The 25057-nt window shown below is 46.2% G+C and overlaps 1 protein-coding gene across 1 annotated transcript in view; it reads right to left on the reverse strand.

Moving 5' to 3' along the window:
- Nucleotides 1–25057, reverse strand: part of LOC307242257 (uncharacterized protein) — a 100900-nt gene that overhangs the window by 11595 nt on the left and 64248 nt on the right. The window contains 15 exon segments of the mRNA XM_080016640.1: nt 213–344; nt 567–641; nt 10227–10308; nt 11322–11348; nt 11971–12093; nt 12797–12922; nt 13037–13265; nt 13931–14027; nt 14647–14854; nt 15144–15355; nt 15852–16006; nt 16506–16730; nt 20449–20558; nt 21240–21290; nt 22944–23046. Coding sequence (XP_079872766.1) covers nt 213–344; nt 567–641; nt 10227–10308; nt 11322–11348; nt 11971–12093; nt 12797–12922; nt 13037–13265; nt 13931–14027; nt 14647–14854; nt 15144–15355; nt 15852–16006; nt 16506–16730; nt 20449–20558; nt 21240–21290; nt 22944–23046 — 1955 coding nt within the window.

The following is a 25057-nucleotide window of genomic DNA, read 5'->3' on the forward strand; positions in this document are numbered from 1 at the left end:
CGGGAGCTTTAACTTCTGGCGATGATTCACTTGAGCTCACAGGAGCAGAAGTAAAGACAGTAAGAGAGAAGGGAGAGAAAGCGGCATTTCCAAAAATACACGTACCGAACAATAATGACGGACACAAACAACACGGAATTTCGCTCGTTCCGTCAACTTTGTGGGAATGATAGAGGGAATGTGAGGGAAAAGGGTCGGGGATACGGTCTTACTCGTGGCGTTTTTCCCATCTCGGCTGACCCATTTCTTAAGCAGCATGAAGCTCTGCGCTGTCAGCGAGTTGGGGTTCTCCAGCCTTATGTGGTTGATCTCATCCACAGTGAAATTCATCTCCCGAGCCAGCTCTGCAATTTAAAGAAACCCCCCCCACCACATAAAAACAGATACACTTTAGCAGCTAAGACATTAAGCCGCGATGCACATTATATGAGAATGACTGAGCAATGCAGGGAAACCAAAGCGGAGTAAAAATAAGTAACTTAGCCTGTAGATGGCACTGGTCATCAACCGGTGAGGTGTGCCAGGCAAATAAGAGAAGGAGGAAAGCGATGCAGCATGTTTCTCACCTGTCCAGCTGAGACCCAGGTGATCGGCGACAATGGCCATTCGCAGGTCGGTTCGCTCGCAGGGACTCTGAGGGCCTGGAGTGGGAACAGGACGACAATTAGGCGACTCAATCCGCTTTCCTCCCCCCCGGATAGATTGATATGTAAGAGAAAAATAGGTATGTACATGTCTTCCTTTTCTGGCCACCTATGATGTTTCGGTTTCAGCAAATCAATTTGGGGAATAACGCTGTGAGATCTCACTAGCTGGTTATTTTTCATATTCTGTTCAAAATATTCAGCATATAGGATGTTTATTTGTAGGAAATGATAATGGTTGAATAAGATTAATTATATTTCCCAAAATGGCAAGAAAAGGATTAGGAACACTAGACACTTATGAAGACTAAAGTGTGTTAATAGGGCAAGTGGTGCTCTGTAAATGTTTGTGAATATCTATATTCTAGGCAGGCAGTAACTATAATAAGAATCACACAAAACAATGCATAACATGACTGAACAATAGACTCATGTAGCTCTATCGGTCTAAGGTGGAGAATGTTACAGTAAACTACATAACATGCGGACAGCCTTTTGTGTGTTCTTCACTAACAAATATTAGTTCAAGTAACATAACCGAAATAATGGTATATAAGGACAATCTATAAAAGTAACTTTGTTTTTAAGTAGCCACCCTGCACAGACAGACAGACAAACTTGGGAGTCATCAGACAACAGACTGGCTTAGCCAGAGGACCGGTCATTACTACTGGCATGCTCACACTACTAGGGGACTGAAAACAGTTGGGAGAGGGGGTGGGGGGGTGGGGGGGGGGTAGAAAACAGAGAATCTGGCAACAAGGACATAACATTACACAGTACAGAAGTGACAAAAATGAAATTTAAATGACAGCTACAGTTTGGGAGAGAATAATATATAAACACGCCACAGGCATTCCAGTCAATCCATCCATTAAACGATAACAACAACATCATGCAACTAAGTGAAATATAGAGCTATATATATAGAGAGAAAGAGATGTATTTTAAACATAGTGTGAAAGTTTTACAAACTAGGCTTGATCTCCGCGACGGGGGGCGCTCGAGACCCCGTGAGTCCCTGACTGCCCTCCTTCCCACCAGTCGGCCTACTCCTCCTGCTCCTCTCACTGCCGGAGGCCCTGTCCGTCGCCGCCGCCTTTGCCCTAACGGACACGGCCCCGGCCTCAGCCCTCGAACCTCTACCAGACCTGGATGAGCGGGAGGGCTGGGAGGGCTGGGAAGGCTGGGAGGCATCCGACAGAGAGGTGCTCCGGGAGGTGCTGTCTTCCTCCGACTGTTCTGTCTGTGTCTTTTTCTCCTCGTCTGACAGCCGGTCCACCAGCTTTAGGGTCTCCCCGCTAATCCCTTTAAAGTACTCAATGGTGCGTTTACAGACCTCGCTTGGGTTCTCCTGCCTTCCCTGTCTACCTGCTGTCTCACCTATGGTACTGCTTACTTCATGTCTGTCCTTCAGTGGCAGTCTTGTGGGCAACTGAATGGCTACTCTTGTTGTGTCTAGTGCCCTTGTGGGCTGAGAGGTGACCTGGACTGATGAAAGGGAGCTAACTGAGGCACCAGCAATGTTCTTTTTAACGTCCTTGATTGGTATTCTAGACCTGGGCTCTACTTTGGCTACTGCTGGCTCTGCTCTTTTCCTGACCTCGGCCTTAACTGCTTGTTTGGGCTTCTGTTTGCCAATGGCTGTTCCCTGCGTGTGAAATGACCATCCGGATGCTTTCACTGGAAGCCTTGATTTTGGCTGCTTTGCTTCATTTTCTTTAACTGTTTCACACTTCTTCTCTTGTAACTGACTGCTCTTTTCCACCGTATCCATTGAGCAGCAAATAGCTTCTATCCTGCTGGCTTTCTGAAGCGTGGGCTCAGAGGATGACTGTAAATTAAACACCACACTGCCACATTGAATGTAGTTGGCCTGAACACTGGAGGACTCTAAATTATTATTGTTGTTGCAGTTCTCAGCGGGATAATCTCTCCTCTCTGACTTAGTTTCGGTGTGTCTACTAGATTGGCTCTCTGTTTTCTGGCCCTCTATACTGATATACTCTGGCACAACTTGACCCTCCGACATCTCAGTTTTACTATCGGAGAGATCCCCTGAGTCTTTTTTCACAGTTATGGAGGCAGCTATGCCCATCTTAATAGGGGTGCGTAATCTGGGATCGACCTTAGAGGCTGTAATGGTGCATGAGGATGCTGTCTCAGCTATGGCTTCACCGCTGGGGACGTCTGTACCGGTACAGCCAGTGCTAGTGCCATTGCCAGTCTGTGCAGGGCTGCATTTTGCTGCTGTTGCTGCTGGTGTTGTTGGTGTAGTGCTGCTGTCTGTGGTAGTGTCTATAACCTTGCCCTCTACTGTGTCCCTCTCCCCTGTTTTTGACTGAGAGGAAACCACCCCCAGCATCTTGCCCCCTCTCCCTTTGTCCCCTGTCTTAGGGTCAGAGGAATGCTCACCAATCTGGAAAAACTGAAGCCTCTCTTCAACAAAGTCCCGCTTGCTCATGTCAATAGCACCACTGCGCGTCATCTCAAACATCTTCCCCTCATGGAAGGGGAAGGGGTTAGGCTCACTAGTCGGCGTGCTCTCATCAGTCGGAGTTCGAGCAGGGGTCGTGTCAGGTGTGGTGGCCTGTGACTTGTCCTCCACTGATAAACCAAAGGGCTTGGGGTCTTCCTCTTTCTCTTTGGACTCAAAGACTCCCTCATTGTCACTCCCTTTGGTTGACCAAGGATCAAAATCAAGGCCTTTTGTGGCAACAGTTTTAAAGGTTGAATTCAGCTCCTCTTCAAGCTGGTAACCAAAGTAATTATCTCCAAAGCCCTGTCTGTCTGGGTGTCGTCCCTCAAGAGTGTAATCTTTTTCATCCCCGCTGCTTTTCGCTGAGTTGCTGGTTTTTGTCTTTCCATTATCTCCTCCTTCCTCACATTTCTCTTCCTCTATTACCTCAAGCTTAGACTGGCTAAATGAACGGTCAGTGGTTTTTCCATCATTGGATAGACTGGATGTTTTTGGATCCTCACTCAACCCATCGTCCTCATCCTGAAGGTCATAACCATCTAAAGAGTCTATTTCCGTTGCATCAGTGTCATGAGAGAACTCCGCAGTGGTTGCTATGGAACAGTCAGTGATCGACTGGTCATTGCCGTTTTGTTCAAAGTCAACTTCCTCCCCCTTTACGACATCATTGTCATCTTTTTTATTTCCATTTTTCTCAGATATGTTGTCCTTGAGTTGTTTTTCTCCCTCTTCCTTCATCTTAAATGTGTACTTTTTGATGGGGATGGGGTGAAATACAGACTCATCATCACTGGAGTCGCTGTCCTCAGCTCCGGGCGGGATCGGGGACGGCGGCTGGACCCTGATAATTGGCTCAGCAAGGAGATGCCTATCATGCTCCTCTTGGAGATTAACCTCCATCATCTCTGTCTCTGCTTCAGAGGAGACACAGGATCCCTTTTTGTCAGGGTCCAGCTGCTCTGCTTCTAAGGGAGGAGGTGGTGGAAACTCAATATAAGCTACTCTTTTCTCCTTTGACTTTTGTTTTCCTGCATCCTGCTTTTTAATGGCAGTTTCCAAGGGAGCTGACTTGTTCTTTTCCTTTGGGGGCTCTTTGTAGATGAAGGTCTTCCCGTCTTCTTCCTCAGATTCTTCTGGGATTGCGCTTGGCATTCCAGGTATAATACCTATCACAGATTCTGGTGTTCTCGAAGTCAAACTGACTTCTTCTGAGCTAGGGGTCTCAGGGGTAACCGGACTTTTCCCAGAACTGTCCAAAAATGTAATCTGCTCTAGTGTGTCATCTTCAGGACTTCCCTGAGGAGACGAAGACTGCTTTTGTTTGACAGAGTAAAATGCGCCTCTAGTCTCATGCACTGTTCGACTCTCATGGCTCACTATCTTTTTGTATGTACCCAGCTGCCCAGTAGCGGTTTCTTTCTCATACTGCTTTCCAACTTGGATACTAACATAAACTGGTAAGGGTTTAATATCTTTAAAACCCTCTGTTACAACCACAGGAGTGACATTAGTCAAGTAATCTATTTGGTCACTATCAACACCATTACAAACTATATTTGATTGGCTAACATCGCATGAATCTGTAGATTTTCCTACCAATGATCCACTAGGTGACCTGATGGCTTCAGAGCCACTTAGTAACTGATTTCTTTCTAACGTAGGTATTTGTGACCCTGTACGATCACATGATTTAACAGAGGAATCTGACTTTAAAGAGGTGGACTGGGGGTTCTCTGAGAATTCAGATGGTATTCTTACAGGAATTTGTGATTCCGAGTTTTTTTTTTGACTGCTGTTGCTATTTGAGCTGTCTCGCACTACAAGTTCCGTGTAGATTATTTTCTTGGTGGTCTCCTGTCTATGAGAGTCACTGTTATTGCCATCTTTCATGCCATCTTGAAGTAAGGTATGGGGAAATTTGGGTGATTGAGGTTTGTAGCTGCCACTTCCTTGGCCCTCCCAAGCTTTGAAAACCTTTTTCTCTTCCTGTTCCTTTCCATTAGCATCGTGTTTAGGCGAGGATAACTTATTAAACTCGCAACCTATGTTTTTTCTCTGGTTTCCTGGACTATCTGGTGTTTTGGGAATATTGGAACCAGAAAACATCTGATACACAGGCAGCTTACTTTCCTGGAGTTTTCTGACTGGAGGATTAGAATTTTGGCTCCACTGAGGAGGTTTATCTTGCTTCTGAGCTTCCTGTTCAAACTTCAGCCTCACTGCACTAACTTTGGAGGATGACATTTGAAAAGATTTGTGGGATTCACCTGTGTTGCCCTGCGATGTTCCATCTACCTGTTTTTCTTTGTCTGGGTCAGTGTATTGTAAAAGAACTCTCCTCTCTGGGCTGCTGGGTAAACTGGCACATTTTCTATCATTGGCGCTGAACCTGTCCCTAAGCCTTTCCCTGCTCCATTCTTCTCCGCTACCCCCATTCCTATAAGATGACCTTTCTGGACTGCTGTGGGTTGAGCTAGGCCCTGATCTAGTTTCCCTGAAGTCTGATCTGCGAGATTTCTTTTCTGGTGATGAGAGCTCATCATTGAGTTTTTCTGTTTTATCGCGAAAGAACTGAGATACTTCACTGAGCTTTTCTTCTGCCTCTTTTACAGTCCTGTCAACTCTGTCTTCGTAGAGAAGTTGTCCCCTATTTTTAATCTGTGAGTCATCTGGCACACGCATCCAAACTGAATGTTTTGGGCTACCAGGTTCAGAAGAATACTGCAAAAGAGTCAGTTTGTCAAAATTGTCCTCAACATTAGCCATTCTACCAGATTTATCAAATACATTTCTGGAAGACCTGAAGACATATTCTGTGCGTGGACCAGTCAACCTACCCTCTTTGTTAGTGCTCCTGTCTGGTGAGTGAAAGCGAGATCTATCTCTAAGGTACTCCTCAGTGTCAGAATGAGACTGGTCAAGTTTCTCAGAGAGGAGCATTTTTTCTGCAAAGTTATAAGATTCCCCCCTAAGCTCAGATGACTCATCTTCGTTGTATTCTACAGACTGCTGGCTAAGTAGCCTCAAAGTTTTGTATGAGTCGTCTGCCATGAGCTGGGCTGAACTAGGACGACTGTCCTCCTCCTGTGACATGGGTGTGTTCACCCTTGAAGACTCAAGAAATCCCGGGAGTGATTCCTCAATCTCATCCTCTTCCTGTCTGTTTCCTGAATAATAACGCATTTCTTTTTCTGGGTGGTTTTTAGTCTCTCTGATGATAACCTCAGTTGGTTCCGCTTTATTGTTTCCCTTTTCAATGTGAACCTCAATTATTCTTTCAACCTTAGGTTTGGAGTTGATGTCCTCTTGCCCCCTATGTGATGAATCTTCATTGCCAGTTTTGTGCTCAAACAGCCCAACCAATTCTCTGGAAGGGTCCCTGCCAGACTGGAAAGCCTTCATGATATCATGGACAGACATCGTTTCTTCACACCTTTCAGATGCTGTCTCTTTGCCAGGAGGTTTATGGTATACCATCCTGGTAGTGGTGGTGATATGAGTTTCCTCCTTCACCCGCATTCCTTTTCCCATTGGATCCTCGTCAGGGCTGACTTTCATTGAATAGCCTTTGTTCTGGTCTGGAGATGGTGGGCATTTATTCAGATGCCCTTTGGATTCTGAATCGATATATCTGACAGCATTTGAATCATCCATTGCTGGTGATTTGTTGTCCTCTGGGGTCTCATAGCTCCTGATAACATGTACCACCTCAGTTCTAGTCTCTGTAATCACTGGAGGAATGGGGATATCCTGAAACAGGGCTTTTGGGCCCATGCCCTCTGCACTTTGCGGTGCAGAGGGTGTCCTTTCACTTCGAGTCTCAAAGCCACTGTCTGAAAGTGGACTTTTGTCCTGTTCGTGTGAGATATCATCAGGAGACTCTAGAACAGTGTCAGCTCCAAAAAGTGCATCTGCTAATTTGCTAAATTCCTTTTCTGACGCAGAGGAGCGCATGTTTGCTGGAGGCATTTTAAGCTTGTGTTCCTGAACTGCAATGGCAGGTTTTAAGACACGTTTTTGCTTCTCCTCTCCTTCCCTCTTGCCTTCCTCTGCTTTAAGCTTTGAGTCAACTGTTTTGGAGAAAGAATTGCTACCAACATCATTAGTCAGGTAATCGACCACTGTTGATAGATTGAAATCTCTGTCTGGTATAGACTTTGTTTTGATTTGGGGGACTACAGTCTCATATCTAGGTGGATAACTCCAGTTGCTTGGTGGTTGCTCAACTGGTACTTTTGAGTAACGCATGTCATCCAAGGAACTCCTTGACAGGGATGCCCGGCCATCTTTGACTGTATCCTTTGTTAGTATCTCACTCACTTTGACCAAATCTTCCTTTACTTTCTCTACAATCCTATATGGCTCTTCATCCTCTATTTTAGCCTCTTTGGGAGACTGAAATCCCTTATTTGCTGAGGAAGAGGGGTCTGTTTGCAAGATGGCTGACATCCGTATCAAATCTTCTTTCATGTCAGCTACATCTTTCAAAATCTCTTGACTCGATGATAGTGGTGATTGGGTGACTGATTTGAGGGCAGCGGGAGGTATAAAGAGAGGGGATTTGACTGGCGAGAGTGTTCTTGTGAAAGATGACTGCAGTTGAGGGTTTACCTCAACAGGCACTACTTTCCTCGGAGACAGTAGGGCAGCAGCTGACTTGGACACCTCTGGGAGCTTTTTAAATTGGGGGTCTGGCAGCACATTTATAACTGAGTACACAGGAACAGTCATTGTGCTGGATGTAACAGCTGTGGTAGATGTAGGAGGGGATCTTAGAGAGGCATAAAGGGAACTGGAGGCCGAGGACCGAATAGACTGGTATGAGGAAGACGCAGAGGAGGATAAGGATTTCAATGTGCCATAGCCTGCAGAGCAAGAGTTGAATGTTTTTTCAACCTCATCAAAGGCTGCATTGACACTTGTTGTTGCTGCATTGGTGGTTGCTTGAATTCTCTCCTGCAGACTGCTGGTGAGAAGAGAAGTAGGGGATGACGAACGGTACTGATTTGGGGATACTGTTCCGTTGATTAGAGCTGCTGCACTAGGAGGGGCGTTAGATTTAAGTGGTGACGAAAGACAAGAGAACAGACTCCTCGAAGGGCCTGAGGCATCTGCAGTGGGCCGGACAGAGGAAAGACCAGGAACTGTTTTTATGGGAGAGGATGATGATGTTGATGCACCAGAGCCCATCACAACAGACTTGTATGGCAGTGGTGAACTGTACATGTTAAAGGAGGACTTAGGAGAGGTTGGTGGGGTTATAGCTATGGATGATCTATCAATAGAACCTCCTCCTCCAGAGATGGTTATAGGAGATGTCCTTGCAGACAATCCTGCTAGGCCTTTCATAGAAACAGGATCTGGGACAGTTTTCCCTGGAGAGGCCAGGAGATTTGAAGTGACCTGTACTGGGTATTGGACCTGCTGGACAACGGTCTTTATCGGAGAGGAAATGGTCCTGTAGGAACGGATTGGGGATGCCATGTCACTAGCTGACTTGACAGAAGAAGCAGGGGATCCAGGGATGTTTGTCTTGACAGGGGAGGCAGAGGTGATGGACCAAACTGACTTCAGTGGAGAGGCAGAGGGCGTGTTGGATGATGAACTGGAGAGGGAGCCAAACCCAGACTTGGCTTGGCCAGGGACGGCGACAGGAACAGCCGACCACGCCTGATAAGATCTCGTTGAAAAGACAGGTTTGTAAGGGTAGCTAGCAGGCTGTGTTCTCGGCGTGCTTCGATCAGTTGTTTCTTGAACAATAAGTTAAATCAAAAGTAATAAGGAGTGTAACACAAAAGTGAACAAAAAATAATAATTTGAAATAAAACATAAAAACCAGAAAGAGAAAGTTGAGTAAGTATCAGTTGAAGCAGCAGAGTAACATTTTTTTTTTTTTTCATTTAAGATTACTTAGGAAACATCATTTGACTATATAATTAAGGATGGTAAAAGGAGGGATGGTCAAAAATCAGTGATAACTGACAAAAATAGACAAAACATTGGATAAACAATGGTGCATGTGCAGCAACAAAAAATGTTTGACATAAGGGTGGAGGAAGAAATGGTGTGATTATCAAAACAATTACAGAAACATTCCAATGCATGATGATGTGCGTCTTCTCGTCTTTTTGCTATGGTCTCTTTTACTGCACAATGTTGCTCACAGACCACTTTCGTTACACTTTCATTCGGTTTATTTTTAAATGCCAGAATTGACCCCACAAGTGTAGATCTCTGATGAAGACAAACGGCATTACTAGTTTGGTCATGAACCAAAATAAAATATGAGGTTGCACTTTACAAAGAGTGTACTTTCAGTCGTCTTTGCCTCTTGTATTGAACTTGTCGTGATGTCTGAGGCTTTTGTTAATCAGCATTTCTCAAATGTAATTTCTCAACATTTCTGTCAGACATTTCTGACGGTGATTTTTGTAAATCATTACATCAAACCAATTTATTTAAACTTCTGTCAGTTGTGCAAGGCTAATGTTAAATAAATCACCCGGTGTCTCTTCAAGTGTTTGTATATTTTGTGTTCTCACAATGCACACCTTGGAAATAGAAAATGCATAGTATTACAAGTGAGCTGCTATTTATTTCACAGTCAGAAATATAAGTGACGGGAACTTCATGTAAAGTGCAACCAGACACAATAATATGTAACAATTGCACACAACCACAAAGCCAAGAGTGAAATGTCCACTACATTAATGAAAAAGACCCCAAAGAATACTTTTATTAACATGAGTTCAAAAACATTTTTTTTGCAAATGGTCAGTGAATCAATGGATGCTGAAATGCCTTTTTCCACAAACACAACAAAATGGCCATAACTGAGACATCTGGACAAAATGGGGAGGTTGGGCAAAGCAAAAACACGGAGTAAACCATGCAAATGTCAATGGATGAATGACTGTGGATCATAATGTGTGAGGTGACGAGGATAAATGAGTGTTGATTATGTTCTGTGAGTTTCGTCAACTATGAGACTATACAAAATCTAATTTACACTACAGAAGGGACCCATCTGACTCTTAATTTGAATAAATTCAATATTCAACTTTCAATTTAAGAGCTCATGGAGATAAAAGTGGGAAACTCACTCGCTGCCGGGTCGGTCAGATAGCTGTATCGCTTACGCAAAGCTAAGGAGGCAAAGGAATGACGTCGGTCTGGCTTTTCAGTCTGCAACAAACAAAAAACAACAAAAGATGCTTTTACACCAAAAAAAAAAAATTAAAAAAAAATAAAAAAATAAAAAGATAATTTTATATTTAGTGGCAGATCTATGTCTTTTTTCCCCCTTTGTTAATTTTTGGTGAGTTTTAACGCAGCTGTGGTTCGTGCTGGTGGAGCTGATTCAGTTCAGTACATGCTGTTAGTACGGGTGGGGGTGGATACTGCAGGTTGCTTTAGTGAAGGGTCACCTTGAGACAAGGATGAAGCCTTCCTCCCCTGGGGGAGTGTTAGGGCAAAAGAAAATATAAGTAAAGTGTCCTCGAATAAAATACATAAAGGTATATTTGTGTTAACATGGAGCTGCTCAGGGGTGGATCCTTTTAATGACAAATTTATTACTGGTCAGATAGAGCTCTCAAATACAGCATTTAACGCTGTGTTAGGTCACGAGTACATGCATGTCTTTTTTTTTGTATTTTGAGTATATGATACAGTGTCATATAAAAAAAAAAATCATTATTTCACAGTTTTTTTTCCATAGGGAGTTTTAACCATACAACTAAAGAGCCATCATACTTTTTTTTTTTTTTTAGACGTGCTTCTCGCACATTTTGATACCAGCGCTCCGTATGAAACTTGTTATGAGTCAGTAAATCGTGTGGAGACGTGGTGATCCTCTACCGAACACATTATGAGGAGGACGATAAAGATAAAAAATGTAATAAGTCGAGGTGTCGACTAACTGGCTCCACCGGGCTGGGTACGTGGATTATAATGAAAACCTTCGTCAAAAATTATAACGAGTTAAATATTCGGCGTTTATGAGGATGTCACTTTTTCAGCCATGACTTAGTCGTGTGATAACACCCGCTGCACAAACCTCTACTCACAACCGGTCGTTGCACACAGAGTAAAGTATCACAAGCGGTGTTATTCACTGCTGCCTCCGCAGTGAAAGCCAACAGAAAGGACAGCAGAAGAAAGAAGCAGTTCCATGCCATGATGAAGAATCCGTTTACCTCATCATCAGGATCAGACTCCATATCCTGTGGATTCCCAAGATGCACCGCGGGGGGAGGAGAGAGATGACACAATGGAGAGCAGGGACGTTATAGTGAGCGCAGGGGGAAATCAAATTCAGGGAATGAAAATGGAGCAGCATAAGGAACAAAAGGTTTGGGAAAAAAACTGTGATTAAGAAATCGGTCAACAAAAAAGCCAAGCAAAGGAACGAAAGCGACAGCAGCGAAAATTGCATGAATTTCTTGTGATCCGTCAACATCACATCAAAAAAAACAAAAACATAAAAAACCTGACAAAAAAGCAAAGACAACAACAACAAAAGACAAAATCGAGATGCAATTCTGGAGTCATAGTCATTTTTCCCCCCAGTGAGCCAAGCAATACAACGATGTGTAACTTGCATGTGTAAGCCGGACGTGTGTACGTTGTGGGGTCTTACGGCTGGCACAGGTTTTTTAACACCGATAAAAGACACAAGCGGCAGGCAGGCGGCTCCAAAAAAAAAATAAAACAAATGAAATCGAAGCCCTGCCCGTGGTACCGGGGGCCGCACACGCGGTTCACTCTCTCTTTCAGGGCCTTGTTCATATGGAGATGACATGATATGGCCTGAGGTAAACCGCGGTTCAGACGCGGCGAGCTTACCTTCTTGTGGGTCGGCAGCGTGATATTCAAGTTACATATGGCGGTCTGCGGGAGACCCTTGGTGCTTTTGGGTTCCTTCAGGAAGGAGAGTCGGCCGCACGGCTCCTGCCCCACGTCTCTGATCTGTATCAACGGCAAAGCATTTCATGTTGAGGGTCGACGTGACGGTCGAAAATGCAAACGTTGCGGCATTCCCGCCTATCTATCCATCTCGAGGTATTTGTAAGTGGGACGGCAACTTCCGACGCACGGAAGGTCACGGCAGGCAGAGCTATCGCACCGGAACGGAACCAGCGGAATAAATCCACCGTACCCTCTGATCCAAGCGAGGTTACGGTTCTGCCGGCAGAGGCCGAGCCGCTGTTATTATCCGGCGGCCCCGTTGATAAAAGAACGCCGCAGATTCCTCACTAAGAGCTTAGACGGACGAAAGAGATCTAGAGCGTGCGAGCCCAAAACAATTTAGCGTCCAGAACTGTAAAGAAAATGTCAAATAAGATAATTAGAGCAGAGCATTTTTTTCTAACGTTGGACCGTCTCAAGTCTTTGGTTTTATCCCTCAACGATCAGGTATGTACGTCACAAGTCGGTCAGGTTCCCATCCCACCTCCGTGTTTGTTTTTTGTTCAACCACCGCGCTTGCTTCAAAGCGTACTGCCCTCTTCTGTCCATAAGAGAGGAAGTTGGACGTTGAATTGGATACAGCGAGGGCGTGTGGCCTGCCTGTCAGCGTGTTTGGAGGACAACTATTTCCCCGGCCTAATTCGCTCTTTGGCAGGCGAGCCTGAAAGAGGTGACAAGCACACGGGAGCGTGCGCGGCCGTACCTTGACGTTGAAAGGAAGTCGGTTTTCCTTGAAAGAGTAGAAGTTGAAGACCAATTGTTGCCCGCTTTTGGTCAGCGGAGACAGGTTGCCGTAGCAATCCACATGGATCGGCTTCCCCTCCAGAACCTACGGAGGCAAATCATCCAAGAAATGACTCGCCCCATTTGACGAATCTTCACCGACGCGTGACGGGTTTTTCGGCTTTCGTGCCCAATTTGCGGCGCTTGGCGCGTCCCCCACCTCGATGTCTTTGCTCCTGGCCACCTCCTCAAAGTTCTCCTGCTGCTCCAGAGTCTTGTCCACCTTGTCGTCCGTCATGCAGAAGCAGCGCAGCCGCGACTCCACGGCGTCGTTCATCTTGGCGAACACCACAAACTTGGCCAGGTACGGCACGCAGATCAGCTCCCGGTATAACTGAGACGCCAGGCTCACCGTCTCAGGAATCTGGTGACAGTCTGCGAGCCAGAACCTGGAGAGGAGGTCAAACGCAAACAAAAAGAACATTGAGAACATTGCCATTTCCGGCTTACCATACTGTATTGCTTAATATTTATATTTTTTAATATTTCCTTTCTTACTTTTCATATTTTCCTAGATACCATATTTGAATATGTCTATTTTATGTCCAGCACTTTGAATTGCATTTGCTTGCCTGACAGATACTCAATTAATAAAGCTTGATTTGATTTGTATCAGGATTAACACCAAGATCACCTTCAATTAAAGAAACATTTGAATGCACGGCCCCGAGCGGGGCTCCAACACCCAAGCTGCAGACCACGAGTTTAAACGCTACGTAAAGTTGTCCGCAGTGGCTGTTTGGCGATTAAAGCAATCTAATCAGTCAGCGGGTGATTTTCTCTTTCTGTTGAGATGCACACCAAAGTATGTGACATCTGTCTAATCCCATTTGAGGAGCACCGAGGAGCACTCTGTTGACAGCAGGCTCCTCCCCGGCCACATGATCCCAATCCGGTTAGAGAGACCGTGACTTTATTTACAGGGTGCAAAAAAAAACAAAAAAAAAAAAAACTCTCACGGATGTTGATACTGCTGTAGGACATGATGGAGTGCTTCATGTGTGCTGTAGCAAAGGAAAATGGAAAATGTGTGTGCGTGCGTGTGCTGTCTAACCTGGCCGACACGTTTGTGGTGAAAGACACACAGTCTGTGACGAAGGACAGCGGCGTGGTCCCCGTGATGTCCTCCCACTGGGCAGGCGACGTCCCGCCTGCAGAGAGAGATAAAAAACACAAAACAAAAACAAAGCCAAACAGATGAAATGGGCTGCCAGAGGAGTCAGGAATGTGGCCTCTGTAAACCCTCATCCTTTCATTCCCTCAGTTCTTATGGTGTAAAATAATTCAAGCACTATTACAAACACTAAATGATGCTTTTATATCATTTGGCTTCTCCTTTGTGCCATAAACTTTATATCAATTACAAGTAAAATGCCACAACTATGAACTACTCATTCTGTGATGATTCATGCAAAAAGCAAAAGTAATAGGTATTCCTAGGTAAGAGGTATTCCTATTGATAATAATAATAATAATAATGTATAATAATAATTATTAAAATTATACAATTTGTATTTGAATATTTATTTTCTAAAAATTAGATTTTTAATGTGTAAAATACAACGGTTCAATACAGTAAAAGCAGTAAAATAATAATAATAACCCTAATTGAAATAATAATTTAAATGATCAAGACAAGAAAAAATAAAAACTAAAGTAAAACTAACTCTGCAAAAGAAGTACTCGAAAACTGCAGAAACGCATTCCGTCAGAAATAAAAACCCGAGCAAGACGCATTGCCGTGCTGGAGCCGTGCGGGCGGCCACTTGCCTGTGATGCTGCAGAGGAGCCGCAGGCAGGGCGCCGACTCGCCCCTGTGGCCAATGGGGTGGCCCTCCGCCGACCGGGGAGGGACGGGGATCGTCATGGTGATCGGTTTGTGGAACTTTCTCCTCCTGGGCTCCACGGTGACGATGGGGCTGAAGGTGGCTCTGTTCCCCAGGACGGCCCTCACCATGTCGTCTGGCACCGGCTGGGCCTGGGAGGGACGCAGAGACGGTCAGAGCCGGTCGGAGGCCCACACCCCTCCGTCGTGCTTCGAGGAAAGCTCTTGTCAGACTGTCCCAGATTGAAGCAGCCTGCTATTTTCATCAGTTTTCAGAGTCATGGACATGAGCGTGTTCTGTCAGGTGGGATAAAATATTTATAATAAACCGTACCAGGCCCCATTAAATAATAGAGTAGTGGATAAGGTTGTTGGGGGGGATTTAACTGATGAACCGAAGGGGGGCGAGACCGGGTGACAGGAGCAGATGGGAGTGCTGTACCTGCAGGCCAACGCGGATCTTCTTGGTGAGCGCTCCCTGCGGGAACGAGGCCTGGACCATGGGCACCGTGCTGCTGGACAGCATGCCGCCATCGGGGCCCATGTGGTTGGACTCCTGCTTGATCCGTGACACCACTGCAAAGTACTGCGGGAAATCCCTGGTGACGATGCGGCAGATGCGTTTCTTCTCCAGCTCGATGGGGCTGTCCAGCTCTGTGGCACGGACGAGGTTTGGGGTTAGGAGTCACCGCTCTTATAAACAAAGGAATCCATTCCTTGCAGTTCTGTTGTCTAGCTGAGGAGCACAACCAGAAGACCAAAGGATGGAGGCCATGGAGGTTTTGTGGTCAATGCCACTTGCGTCGAAAAACATACTTCGGGCTAAAAAACGGAGGAGGTTGAAACGCGGTGGGATCTAATTATTTTGAACCACTGAAATCTTCTTTGCTTTACTTGTTCGGGTACCTTCTCCATATCTTAGTAAGAAGTGTCCATTAAGAGTGGGGAATGAGAAAATCTCTTCACTCTTTTCAAACAGCAACCGCAGAAAGTGGCGCTAAAAGTGAGTGGCAGGCTTCATTTCCACAAAAGTTCCATCTCTTTAAGTTAACATGCGACTTCCATCAATATTTATTTGCTTTGTTCTTATTGGTACTATGCGTCTGCTCCTTATCAGTGAAGGTTGTGCAGGGGTGTGTCTGCTCGTCACCTTCGTCCATCCCGCCGAGCAGCTCGATCAGATCCTCCGGTCGCCCGTCAGACTGATGCTCCTTCCACGTGTCGCCGTTGTCGCTCCTCAACACGATCAGCTCCCTCTCTTTCCCCCGCATGGAGCCAAAATGGGGGATCTCCACAATCACCGGGCTGGAACCCAACACATAATGCAGTTTACAGGGGGTTCATTCTGGCATTGCAAAATGAAATTCAAGGCCCTTCAAGTACTTTTCAAAGCACAAAATGTAATATAATCTTAGTCTCATTGTCTATTATTTATATTAGTATATCTATTATCTATATATCTATTATTAATCTCATTGCCATCTAGTATAAGTGTCTCTTTCCAACCTTGCTGGATTAAATTAACATTTCCATGGCATCATCTACGTAGTTACAACTTGAATGACAAAGCCAGGGGGAATATCAGAGGTTTTCAAAGATTGTTTTTTTTTTCAAGGACTTTTCAAGCACTGCGGCATAAAAAGGGTCTATTTTCAAAGAATTCCAGTTCCTCAAATTTTTCCGAAGACGAAAATTCAAGCACTTTAAGCACCTCAAGGACCTGGTGAGGACCTTGAGTTTCCCACAGTGTCGCCAACAAGTCATTTGGAAAAACGACCCCTACAAAGCGTATTGCGTTTCCTACCCGAGGAACTGAGCCCCCGCCGGCCCCACCTCCACCAGCCTGCTGACCAGGCCCTCTCCCTCCACCATGGGCGGGGGGTAGGCCAGCTTGTGCCTCTTGGCCAGCCGGCAGGTGATGCGCGTGGGGGCCGTGCACTTCCTGGGGGGGATGATGATGCGCATGCCGTTGTGGCGGCTCCCCCGCATGGAGCCGCCGCGGGCGTCCACCATGAAGCTGACGAGGAACCTGCGGGGGGAGAGCGGAGGGTGGCGTTTACGGACGACCGACGGGAAACGGGCCCCGGGCGGAAGGACAGCGAGACGGGAAGGCGTAGCACGGACACGGGTGAGGGGGGGGGGGGGGGGACAATTCCCATGCTGTGATCACTGAAAACCCGAACAGACAAAGTGAGAGAGAGTAACCCAAAGAAGAAAAATAAGAATAACAATAACAGTGATGATAATAATAATAATAATAATAATAATAATAATAATAATAATAATAATAATAATAATAGAGGCGGAAGTGAGGAAAAATAAACCGAAAAAGGAGAAAAATGCTTTTGAGTTTTGAAAGCTGGCAGCTCTGGCCTCCGCTCATCTCGGTTTTCGATGCGAAACGGCGTCCAGGGACGAGACAGCGAGGACGCCAGTCAAGTTGCAGAAAGTTTGGGAGCCGAATCGGAGAACGCTGCCAAGGTTTCAGTCCCTCCAAAGCGGGGTTCAGTGATCGAATATTCAACATCACAAATGTTTCACTTAGCCTAGTGACATTAGTCCACAATGAAAGGTGTGTTTTCATATGTGACGTGTTCCATTGTAGAAAACACCAAACACAGGCTTTGGCCCAGATGCTAAAAAAACTATCGGGTTGCGAGGTGTAAACAAGGACATATTACACCCACTTAGATTCATGAGCAGCCTGTGAACCCAAATATGGCTCTTAATAGTTTTTATATTCACTGTACTAGACCCCCGTATTCCTTTTTAGAGAGTAAACATAAATCATGGGTTATTACGTCTCGTTACTCTAAACAGTGAAACAACACAACTCTGAGACCTGCCCTACTTTAGTATTCACTCATGGATATTTGAATTTGGTGTTTGAATCCTAAATGAGCTCCACCTCAGTGTAGGTAGATATACTGTATATTCCCTTTCTGGGCCCTTACGCTGAAATCTTACTGGATTTTAGTGGAACTGAATGCCCTGGTGGTTAGTAAGATTGTCCCATAACCAGAGGGTCCGATGGGGGAACCCCCCCCATGGGCCGCCAGAACCCCCCAGCTCCACCAGAGCCCAGGTTGTTGTCTCACATAATTTAAAGGTCATAGCAGTAAGATTTTCCACTTGAGAAAAAAAAAAAAGGAATTTGCAAAACACTGGATCTCTTGCTTCCAACCTATAAAAACTGCCCGTTTTGCAAGCCAGATGTCCTAGCAGCTATTTAAGTAATAGCTGGGTATCCGGTATCTATCAAGAGATACTTCAAATCCCTGTTCCAGAGACTAGATACGTCCAGCGGTTTGAAGCGGTGAAAATCATACTAATAGAACCTTTCAAAAAATAAAAATTTAATTAAATTAAAAAAAGAAAAAAACCCCACTCAATTTAGGCATTCAGTAATAAAATGTATGTTAATGTGCCCTGTGAGAGAGAGAGGGATGGAACATCGATGGACAACACCCACGCACACGTTGACACAAACTCTAGCGGCTAAGCTGGATATGGAGCGAATGGAGACACCAGACCAAGACCACACGGGTGACACGACACAGAGGGAGAGGGAAAGGTGACAGAAGAAGAAGAAGAAGAAGAAGAAGAAGAAGAGGGAGAGTGACATCACTACGGTGTTGCGGGTGGAACCAGCAAACTCAGTCATCACCTGGAGTCATACTGGGGGAGCGGGGAGGACAAGCTGCGAAATAAAAGACACGGAGACAATGCAGGAGGCAAAAGAAAACACACAGCAGGGAAAAACACTTTTAGTATCAAGAGTCTCACAATCACGTTGTGACACGTTCTGTGTGGAAACTGCAATATCTGAACCAACGAATGGGTTTAAATGAGAGGTTGAGAAGAAACAGCAGAAAAACAAGGAGAATATAGGTGTACCCTTTTGGAAAAAAAACCCGAAGTAATCGATCAAAACTGGACCGTGGCCGGCTCCTGTATTTCAATATTAAACACTTGACTCGGCGCATAATGGTGCGGTCACACCACCGGGCGAGGGTTGAGCAGGTTTCAACTCTATGCAAATGGACGCTCGGACAACTGCATTGCTCCAATTATTTTAAATGAAAAAGGTCACTTAAGCCATCAATAAAATAAGGAATGTGTCATTTTATATTTCTTCAACAAGGCAAATTATTTATTTGAAGTGACAGATGGCTGGATTATTTACGTAATTATTTTCAAGAGGTTATTCATTTTGCCAAGAAAACAAACTACACCCTTTTTAATAAACAAGTAAGTAGACACTGCCCCTATATCTATGTATATAATGTATAGTAAATATGGAAAAGGAAAGGGGTTTGAAATGTTTGGCGCACCCACAACCGCCAGTCCATTTTGAACAGACATGCCCACCAACGCCACGCCCACAGGAGCCCCGTCGCCGGCGGTGTGACCCGAGCAATATGCTCCGTTCAAAGAGCAGCCTGAATTTGAGAGAGCGCATCGCTCAACTTCATAACAAAAAAATTATCGTGAATTTACATGATATGAGCCCCCAATCGAAATTTCATGAGTTTATCCGAATAAAATAAAACAAAACAGACACTCAAAAGTTATAAACAGATACATTTATGTCAACAAAGGCGGCGCGGACCTGGGATCCATGTTTTCCGGGATCCTGGACAGTGTCCTAGGACTTGTGTTATGACACGAGGGATTTCTTAAGTGAACATCTGAGATCATCTGTTGAAGTTTTAGTGCCATGTGAACCATGAGAGCCTGAAGAGTGTGTCAGCCCTCCAAGCCCTGCCCCCCCCCAAAAAAAAAACCATTTCCTGCCGTGCAGTTTGGTTGCATCTTTCCATGGCGTCGCACTGACATGAAAGTAGGACGTTATATCGTAGTCGCGATGGATCATTCTGTCGTTTTGGATGATTATGTTGACGGAGGACATCAAATACTATGCTTTAAATCAAGTCTTCAGATGGAAGTTTTTTTTACATAGATAGCTGAGTCACTAATTGGTCTGCTGTGTAGAAACCCCCGTCGCTCAGCCGCCACCAGGCAGAACGAATAGGAAGAAGTGGTTTTATTTTTTAAGTGAAATAAAACCATTTCTGGGCACGCCAGCTTGATCGCCGGGATGATCATACCCAAAGTTATTTTCCGAAAAATGTACGGCCCGTGTTGGCATCAACACCCTGACATGTGAAGGAATACCGGAGGTGGCCTTGGACATTGGATTTTGGCGTCATAAGCACATATGGGGGGAGGTTTGGCAGGCACGGATCGGGCCAAATTTTAAGACTAAATCACACATTTAATCTGGACAAACTGAAACGGCCTTTCTTGGTCACGGTTTAAAATAGTCTCAGACTTGCCCTGGTCCCGATTTAAAAAAAATCTGATTTCGAAAATCTGCTTTTGAAATCTGAATCTGAATGGATGTGGCCTCCGGGTTGATCTGGACTAGGACCAGCACCAAGACCAGACAGGAGGAGCCGACCAGTCCTTCATCACCTCGGTCTAGGTCTTCCTAGTCTAGGACGAGTTCATCTTCAATCAAGCAACGCCCCAGAAAGGCATTTTTCAATTCTAGATTATTTTAAGTAGGATTGTCTTGGTCCTGATTTAGGTTTTTGGTGACCTACTTCGATATTGTTTAAAGTCCCATTTGATTGTTGTGATAACAAATTAGGAAACATCGCCCAGCCCTTGCACGCGCGTGCGTGTGTGTGTGTGTGTGTGTGTGTGTGTGTTGGTGAAGTTCAGCCCGGGACCGTCCTTACCCAGAGTGGATGGGGCTGGACACTGTGTTGTGGCTGTGGTCCATGGTGTCTGGGGTCCAGCTGTAGCGCCGCATGCACTCTGAGTTGTACTCCCTGGTCACAGCCAAGTGCTGGGGCCAAAAGAGAGAGAGGGTGGGTGATAGGAAGAGGAGGTCAGAGATTACCATCAAGTCGATCAGATTTCAGAAAGAGAGACGCGAAAAGGTGAAAGACGGAACGGAGGAAAAAAAGGAAAACGGAGCGGAACGAGGCAAGGATGCGAAGGGAAGTTGTCGTTGTCGTGAGAAGGCGAGGGAAGAATTAAGGGGGAGAGGCGGAAAGACTCAATCGATTGAATGGGCACAATGGAAAAAAGACAGACGATTCCAGAGACGGAGCGACAGAGACGGAGCGGAACGAGGCAAGGAGCGGGGGCTCCTTGCCTCGTTCCACCAGGCTCTGTGCAGAGCAGAGAGCTGATAACATCTAGAGCAGCTCAGCTTCCACAATTAACACACAAACCCAGTGACTTTATGCAAATATGGGTTGCTCAATTTGCAGCGGTGTAATGATAAAACATAAAGAATAATCATAAAAAATGCAAATGGCCCATTTTAAAAGCCCAAAAACGGCAGGCCTACATCCATCTTTGGTGTGTGTGAACATTAAATCATGAGATCACATCACAGACCCAAAGACAACAAACAAATAAACACAAAGACGCCAAACGAGAGAGACGGAGATGGACCACAATGTCAGTGACGAGTACGATGGAAAATGATGAAGCCAACCATCTACAGCACGTTGTGTACCTTATTTAGGGGGTCAACCAGGTAGGAAATGTCTTTACAGGCACTCTGAAGCTTAAGGGAGAGAAGAGAGCGTTCAGGGTTCCACACTGAGGGGTGAATTGACAAAAAGGGTTGCACGTCTAATTCTCAGAGCAGCCGCAGAGGGTAACACACACCCCTAACTGCGCCGCCGCACAAAAAGCGTCTCGGTTCGCCGGTGCTATTTGCATGTATTTCGCTTCGGTATTATGCATACATTTTGTGCAGAATTGGCCCCTCTCTATGCAAATGAGCCTCCTTGCAAAAAAAAATAAAGCCCAATCCACAAACACCAGTGCTAACAGCCACACGCAGTTAGAGTGAAAATATTAGTATTAGTATTTTTTTCCCTTACTTTGCCACATGGGTCATTGCAATCAGACGCAGAACAAGGGCAAATTGCACTCAGCTGCAGAACTTTATGGGCGTGTTTGAGCTGTCATATCATTAGCACAAACTCTTTTGTGAATCAGACATTGAGACGGGACGGACAGCGGGCGCAATTGATTAGAAATGGCCCCTGAGGCCTTTGTAAGGTCCTAAGAAGGAAATCTGCAGGTGGGTTTTTAACTTTGTGCGGTGCATCCGTGTCAGAGGAGCTATAATTAATTCATCCATAAAGCAAATAACAGAACCCCAATTCAAGATCCTGACTTTCAAATAAACAACTTCGAAAGAAAAATGAAACAACAGGGCAAACGTTCCTCTTTCCAACCTACGTCCCAGTCATTTGAGAGTCCAAAATATTTGCTTATTTTGCTTCTTCTAAGATAGCAGACAACATGCATATTTTGGCCGCGCACTGCGAGTCTCGAGGAATGTTTTTCCTCTGACTTGCGGGTTGAGTTGCATACAATGTTTACAGAACAAGAGGTTAAGAGTTCCTGTTTTAGCTCCCGTCCTGGATCACCACCAAAAAAACAGCCCGGAGGACGTACACGGCGTGGAGCTCGGTGGTTTTCCACCGGAGAGCAAGAGTGGCGGCTCCCGGAGCACTCAGGACTGAATAAACTCTCAGTGAAGGTGTCATGCACTCGGGGCACCGGTATACCGATGGCAAAGACGAGTTTCTCTGTGCAAAAAGACACAAGAAAACCCTGTCTGCGAGTCTAGAATTCGGTCCAAATATCACATCCTAGGTGGGTCTGACACCCTCTGTGGGCTGTTGGGCAGATTTCCACTTTCTATTCTATTACATTTCCTCCCTGGACGGCAGACAGACGTTATATTGAGCAGGCCGACGTCTTTTAGTTTTTGGAAAGGTCTTTCTTCCTAGCGCTGCCTGCTTCATTCTAAGCGTCTGAGCGAGAGCAAGCGAGGACTACGAGGGCACCCCCACCCCCGTCTTTCACCGCATCCCATCCGAGGGCCTTCCACGGTTGCACCAACCTCTTGATTTATGTACGGACAGGGGGAAAGCGACGGAGCGAGACCGCAAAGAGACTCAACAGGGAGCATTTCAATAAACCGACCGATGCACAAGAGCCGGAGGACGCGACGAAAAGCAGGCGAAGAGGGGACGAGCCCGCGACGAGAGACTGATAACATCGAAAACGAGGAGTGAAAGAAGGCTCGGGAAGAGAGGAGGACTTCAGTAAGAGTGTGTGTGTGTGTGTGTGCGTGTGTGTGTTTGTGTGTGTGTGTGTGTGTGTGTGTGTGTGTGTGTGTGTGTGTAGGGCGTCTTACCGTGTCCTTGGTAGGGGCCAGGATCTCCTCGATCATCATGCTGTCGCGAGCGAAGGAGCTGCGGTTGAGCGTGTTGGACCTATCCGAACTGAAGGACCGGAGGCTACATGTTACCACGCAACGCAGCGGCGCGGGCGACAACACGCAGCGGCACGGAACACAGGAACACAAAAAAAGCAAAGGGAATCCATTACTGCCTGTAACCTCCAGGGAGCCAGTGTTATCACTGAGTGGACACAGAGAGAGAGAGAGAGAGAGAGAGAGAGAAGAGGGTGTCTAACAGGTGAAGGCGGGAGGTTATTTCGGAGATGCAAATGAGAGCAAGGCCGCTTTGTCTGCAATAAGAGATAGAGCCGAGGCGAGGAGAGATAGGGAAAAGAGGCCAGATCAGAAATAAAATGTTAAAAATAAGTTGCCGTGATCAACGTTGCGTGAAGTTTTTTGCCACGTGCCTTAACTGATATTGATGTAATTTAGATTAGTCTGGCTGACGTTGGAGCATTCGTCACCGTGGTAACGTCGGCGGCGGAAACAGGCGTCTCTCAGAAGTAGAACATGGTGCAGTTTCCCATCTAAATGCAAGACTCTAGATGAACACTGTGTTCACTACGTAACACCATGTAGAGCATGGACGTTTGAAAACAAACTTCGCCCCAAGACCAGCAGCCGACCCAGGTCCGGCTTTAGGGCGGCCGTAAACTACGGAAGGGATCCTGGAGTTTTTTTTTCTTATTTTTTAATTTTATCTTTGCTTGCTGCAGTGTGCTCGATGGCAGCGCGGGTGACGTCTGCCTGCATTTGCGGCCCCCTCCGTAGCCGAATGCGGTGCTGTTTTTTTCTGCTCCGTTTGAGCGCTTCTATCAGTGCAGAGAGAGCCGCAGGTTCCGGTTCCGTACCGTGTGCGTACACTCGCTCACCCGCGGTGACGGTGCACGCAGCCTTGTTCTATCGTTGACTTTGTGCGTGTTAACGCAAGTGGAGCGATGTATAATGTGGTGAGTTTGTCTGTACGCGGGTGTGAGTCCGTAAAAGCGTACTTTTGTGTTTGTGTGAGTGTGTAACTAAGAATGAGTGTGTGTGTGAGTGTGTGTGTGTGTGTGTGTGTGTGTGTGAGAGGGCGAGAACGAGCTAGCGAGGGGGAGAAAATGCGGAGCTCAGCGCGTTTGAGTGGGCACTCTATTCAGCACAGAGAGAAGCCCTTTATTCAGCACAGCCTTCCTACCCGCCCGTCCAAGTTACCCAGCAACTCTCCGCGGCCTGAATGGACCCGCTGGCATGGCTGCACTGTGCCCCCCCAGACCCCCCTTCTATCCCGTCGACTGGACCGTGTTTGTTCTTTAGAGTTTACTCCTCTCCCTCTTTCCAGCCGTACCCCCTCTCGCCCCCCCCCGCCCTCGCGGCTGTCTGTCTCCTTGCAGAACTCCGGAAAGACTGCTTTCTCTCTTTCTCGATAACTCCGCTGCGCTCCTCCGGCGGGCGGCGCAAAGGGTTTTCCATCTGCGGCGGAACCTCATTCATCCAAACACAAAAGGGAACGACGGGCGCGCGGGGGACTCGGAACACTCGCGTGGCCGAGACCCAAACGAGTGCACGTCGAAAACGGCTCCGTCGTCAATCCAGTCGACTTATTTATACACCAGAAACAGACATCTGCTGATGGATCCGTAACTGTCACTTCGGCCGTATCCTGTGCAATACCCAGTGTATCGACTGGGAGCCGTGGTTCTCAGTAAGCACCGGACAAGAGACATAATCATTTGGCGCGTCGCAGCCGCCGTTGCGTGGTGACCAACGGGTGCAGCCGGTGGGAAAAGAAACTTGAAAAAGCTGCTTGGGTTGATGGGTTCGTCTAGATGATTTCGGTTCGGACAGACGGGGGATCCGCCGCATTTCTTGCACTCCGGCGTCCCTTCCTAAATCTCCGGTCCTGATATCCTCCACTTGTCTTTCTACTTCGCTCCCATTTCAGCTTCCGTGATGCTTCGTGGTGCCCTTTTCGAATCCTCCCTTCCCCTCGTGACCTTACCGTTTTGCGCCTAGACGATACGACTAATTTCCGTAAATTTTCCTGCTGATGAATCACTTGACCCCATGAACTTATTTGCCGTCCTGTT

This window comes from Zeus faber (assembly GCF_960531495.2).
Source record: "Zeus faber genome assembly, chromosome: 16".
Classification (NCBI taxonomy): Eukaryota; Metazoa; Chordata; class Actinopteri; order Zeiformes; family Zeidae; genus Zeus; species Zeus faber.